The sequence below is a fragment of the Crocodylus porosus genome, unplaced genomic scaffold (genome assembly GCF_001723895.1).
Source record: "Crocodylus porosus isolate Cpor-Errol unplaced genomic scaffold, CroPor_comp1, whole genome shotgun sequence".
In the NCBI taxonomy this organism is placed as follows: Eukaryota; Metazoa; Chordata; order Crocodylia; family Crocodylidae; genus Crocodylus; species Crocodylus porosus.
The window spans coordinates 190,714,630-190,720,001 of record NW_017728906.1 but is presented as its reverse complement, the minus strand read 5'-3'; the positions used below and the strand labels follow the sequence as shown (position 1 = coordinate 190,720,001).

Below are 5,372 nucleotides of genomic sequence, written 5' to 3'. Positions count from 1 at the left end.
TTTGTAAAAAATTGATATTCATGGTCTGTTATTCTTAGACTGAAGACTGGAAAGTCCACATCTTTCAGAAAAGGAAATAAAACACAACCCTACTCCCAAAATGGTATTCTCTCCTAGTAAGGGCCATATCAGAGCACCACAGTACATGGATTTGATTTACCTTTGATGTTACTCTTCTTTGTAGCAACACATGGACATTGATTTGTAGTACTGTCCCTCAGTGGCTGGCCAGTAGAATATTACATGACTTATATAGCTTTTATAGCTTATGTGGGACCTTATTTTACTTTTAGGGGTTTTGTTTTTTGCAAAGCACTATACAGGTCCAGCTCATGTAAACCTGTAGAATTTGCTGGCTCTGCACGTCTGACTCCAGATAAAACAGGTTTTTCTCTGATGTTGCATCCTTGTGCGGGACCTGCCTTAGAAAGGTCTGACTTTGGGTTTTGATTTTAGGAATCCTGACACTGAAATTCCATACCTGCTAAGGGAGAGTCTGGTAGTAGCTTAAATATCTTCAGTGATTCACCTCTGGCTTTGGATAGTATGCAGCCAAAGTGTACCTTAGTTGAATAATATGGTCCAACCTGGATTCTTTGTAGGGTTTGACTCCTTACCTTTCTGAGTCATTGTGAACTAGCCAGGGATGTGCAGAACCACAACCCATAGCTGCCTGGGGTTGCAGAGATGCTCCAGCTATCTACTGCAGCTTTTATTTCCCAGATCAGACGTGTAGGACCAGCAATGCCCTAGATGAGTGGAGAAATGGTGTCCTAGAGAGACCAAGCCCTCAAGCCAGATAGGAAGGATCAAAGTTCTACTACAGTTACACAAGGTAGATTTTAAAAGGGTCTCTTTGGGCCGGTCCACATCACTCTTGACCATGCCTTGAAGGGCCACTATGAGGCATGTCTCCCACACTCACACCTGATGTGTGTGGCCCAATGCTCGAAAACCATCCGGTACAGTTGTCTGTACAGTTGTACAGTTGAGTGCAGTCCCAGAGCTCCTCTTTGGCTCCCTGTCTCATAGATGTTTACTGACACAGGCTCTGGGCTGCTCTCAGGTGGCTGTATTACCTGTTTTGTGTGATGGGCAAGTGCTGAGAGGAAGAGTGGTAGGGTTCTGGTTCATGGCAGCACTTCTGGGTGCAGCCTGAGGGTGATGGAGACAAGCCTGAACAAGGCCTTACAAGCACTGGTCACTTTAACTTGCAGAAGCCCTTTTGACTCGTCCTCAGCAATAAGGCCTCTAGCTGCTTTTAGCAAGCATGGCACAAGTTTCACTTAGTCTGTTTCATTCTCCATCGAGAGAGCGGCTGGATTTTCTTGAAGGCTCATTGTTTTTTTTTTTTTTTTACTTGGAGAGAGAATAGAGGGTGAAAAATTAAAACGGAGAAAAATAACACACCTCCTTTTTATGCATCCATTTTCATGCTCTGCTCTGTGAATATGTTAGGGCAGGGGTTTTTAACCTTTTTTAAGGAGTGTATCCCTTCTGGTGGCATGGCCAGACATGAAGCGGGAGTGAGGAGGGAGGTGGTGGCAGCCAGATGTGGAGCAGGGTCGGGGGGGGAGAGCTTGCATGTGGCAGTGTGGGGCAGTGGGTGGCAGCAGTGGTGGGTGGTGCTGGCAAGTGCATGGGGTGGTGGATGGCAGTGGTGGCCTCCATGTATGAGCTCCCCCCCCCAGTCAGCTGGGCAGAGCTTGTGCGGCTCGCTGTGCCTGTGTAGTGCCTATGCACCTCACCCCCGCCAGCCCTGCTCCTGGGAGGCGGTGGCACGGGGTGGTGGGTGGCAGCGCTCTGTCCCCACCTGCCCGTGCATACCCCAAGCACCTTTCTGCATACCCCTGGTTGACAACTGCTGTATTAGGGGAATCTTCTCCAAGAAAGGAAGCAGAGAGGAGGAAAAAGGAAGCACCAATGTTCGGGAGACGCTCTAATTAAAATACTTCAGCGTCTAGTGTATTCAGCGTCCGGTATTTGAAAATGGCTGTAGGGGTGCTTTAACTAAAGCTTGTTTGATGAGCTTTAGTTAATGAGCCCCTGTCACCATTTTGAAATGCAGGATGCTGAATACACAAGACATGGCAGCACGCTGGAGTGTTCTAATTCGAATGATCCAGTAGACTCAATCAAGTCTGCTCCTACCTGCTCAGTTAATCAAGTCTAATCAGAACGTTTCGGTGCACATGTATAGGCACCCAATGAGTCTGTGGTTCCCCCCTTGCTGAGTTGGGTTCTGCGAGAGCACAAACTACCACACCAGCCTTCACGTTCAGCTGGTTCCAGCTGCTAGGGAGTAGCCGTGAATTGAAAATACCCGTTAAGAAAACTTTTGGTGTCAGTGATTCTTAAAGTGAAAGAACATGCTGCAGCCTTGCATGTTTCAACTAAGCTTTAATGACTTATACAAAGTCCACAAACAGTACAGAGAGCTGTTGCTACATTACAAAAATGCCGTCTATAACGCCAAGTCAAGATTTGTTGTATATTTGTTAATGATCTGAAATAAAATGGTCTGCACATTCATCTTGTCTGAAGTCTTCACAAAAGAATTTTGTTACAATGCTCAGAGGTTTTACAGAGGTTTTACATAGAGTGCAACGCCACTGAACGGGATCTGTTGGACCTGTACATGGCAAAGCAGACTACTACTGAGATTAGCTTGTCAGTGTAACACCTTATAATTGGACGGGAGAATAAGGATAATGACATTCCAGAAGGCTGGAGACATACTTGCTGTTTGAGGAGCACTTCAGTCTCCTGTTGCTTTGCTTATTAATTGAATTCAAAGGAAACTTTCTATTCGCCAATGGGCTGCATGGGGTGCAATCATGTCACCTGGTACGTTCAGGTACCACCTCTCCCTCTGCCCCCCCCCCCACAACCAATCAGAAAAGAGAGTTTTCAAAGACAGTTCAGTTCAGGAGTTCAGGCTGCTGAGACACCAGTGAGGATGCCATGTGTCTCATGTCTTTTACCTGGCTAATGTACGTCCCATGCCTCAGTATTCCTGACCTTTGGTACTGTCCAGAATAACTTAGGTTTGTGATGAGCCAGTTTGCAGCCAGACAAAATCCAAAGACTTTTGCTGCAATTTGTAGAATTTTAAAATAGATCTGTTTTGCCTATTTTGCCTTTTAATGTGTTAAAGCTTAATTTAGAAATAGCCAGCTGTTCATCCCTTCGGACTGGCAGTCACATTTGGTGAGCCACAAGTTGTAGATGTAAAGCCTATATTTAAACAGGAGCATATACGACTTATTGCACATGATGCTTTGGGTGGTGCTTTAAGGTAAGTGGGCAAAAAAGCTTATTGATATTCCCTGAGAGCTTTGTTGGCCATATTCATACCTGGGTAAGGAGAACATGCTGAAATTTGAACACATGTACAGAAGTAGTTGCCTTTCTGACCGTAGGGATGTAGTTTATAGCCATTGCTCCTACAGACTAATGGAACAAAGCTATAAATAAACAGCAAATTTATGTTGTCAAGTTCTCACTCTTAAAAATAAAATCTTCAAGTTTTGCCAGTAACATTCCCTTTTGGTAAAATTCTGTTGGAAAACAAAACAGCAGAGGGATGCTCCTCACTAGTTAGCATGAAGTGGACACATCTACACAAGATGTGTACTGTGCAGAAGACTAATTCGCTGCGCAGTAAACATCGTGCATCTACATGTGAATCCCTATTAGGCTGGAGTAAACCAATTTACTCCACATCAGGATAATAGTTTTAAATACAAGTACTATCCTGCTGCAGAGTTTTTTATTGTGTTGCAGTGCACGTGTAGATGCTGCCCTGGCTGGCTGGGGCATGAGGGAGCCATGGGGAGCAACCCGGGACTGGTAGGCTGACCCCTTGGGGTCCCTTGCTAGCCAGGGCTTCTCTGACCTGGCTCAACGTGCTGTGATCCTGGGTGCATGCACAAACAGCATGCCTGGAGCAATGAACTCCAGAACAATATGCTCTGGAGTTTATTGCTTTGCATTAATATGCACATGTAGATGAGCCCACTGGTTATTAAAGTAAACCATCAAACTGGGTTTTTTGGAACGGACTTCCACTGCAGGACTCAAATGGCTTCACTGCAGATACTCCTTCCTGACTTACATGTCAGTAACTGACAGGCGAACAGTGCTTCAAAATGAGAGTGAAACTATGGTGCATTAGGCAATTATTTGTTTCTTTTTAAGTAGAAATCAGTGAATATATCATCTACTATTTGTTTTTGTCCAAAAGCAAAATGCTGTGGAGAGGAAACTGCTGTTCACTTGAGATGAAGGAGTGCTTTAAATGAATGGGAAATTGGCACTGCAGGATCTATTGGAGTAAGGCCATGGGCATGGTACGTCCCTGCCACTGGAGTACTGACAACCTTCTGTTGACTCTGCTTTTCCCTATTTAGGTGCTCACAAAGGAAAAAGGCAGCTGGAGTAAGAAAGTGCTTGAATCAATTTACAGTTAAGATTTTGCAAGCTTCAATATTGATTTATAACACTAGGCTAGAAAGAACCATGGGCAGTTATGGTTCAGAGTTTACCAGAAACTACACAGCTTGAATCTGCATGGCATCTTGGGGCCATCTGTAGTTATCAATGACAAATGATTCATAATCTGGGCTGTAGATGAGGTTCCTGACAAAGGCTTCCTTGTCTTTGGGTTCTGGGTACCAAGAAGCAAGATTATGTTTGTAGGCGTAGTCAACAATCTACACAGAAAAAAGCAAAACGTTAGATCAGGTCAAAAGAGCACGGCAGATTTATTTTTACACATTGTACAGCTGAACCCCAATACTTTTTACCACCTGGAATGATGGACAAGGGAGATAATTTGCAAATGGCACCAATGTGTACAGCTGCTGACACTCTGGAGGATCCTATTAGGATTCACATAAGCACCTAAGAACTGTTTACTGGGTCAGACCACTGGTCCATCTAGTCCAGTATTTTGTCTCTGACAATGGCAGTAGTAGATGGTTTAAAGGCAGAGTATATGAACAGGGCATGTCTGGAGTTATCCATCCCACATCATACTTTCCCTGGAAACAACTATCATTGGTTTAGGGATGTCAGAAGACACATTCCTACTATTCAATTTAATAGTTCTCAGTGACCTGTTCTTTGTGAGTTGTCTAATCCCTGTCTGAATCCGGTTATACTATCTGTCCCTACAACCTCTGTGGCAATGTGTTGTACAGGTTAATTACCTGTTGTATGTTGAAGCAAAATTTTAAGTATAGGTGCTGCCAATGCATGAACTCAGTTTGACTGAGAGTGGAAAATTCCATACAGGGCCTGGACTACCCTTTCTATGACCTCAGGAGCTGTCAATCAGCCCTGACCCACTTTCAGCTCTGAGCAGACTC

General features: G+C 44.5%; 1 protein-coding gene across 1 annotated transcript in view; it reads right to left on the bottom strand.

The window, feature by feature from the left end:
* Window positions 1-2,383: 2,383 nt before the first annotated feature.
* ME3 (malic enzyme 3) overlaps window positions 2,384-5,372 on the bottom strand; it is a 179,991-nt gene continuing 177,002 nt past the window's right edge. Inside the window, exon 14 of the mRNA XM_019530378.1 lies at window positions 2,384-4,715. Coding sequence (XP_019385923.1) covers window positions 4,554-4,715 — 162 coding nt within the window. The 3' untranslated portion in view covers window positions 2,384-4,553. The remainder of the gene's footprint in view (window positions 4,716-5,372) is intronic.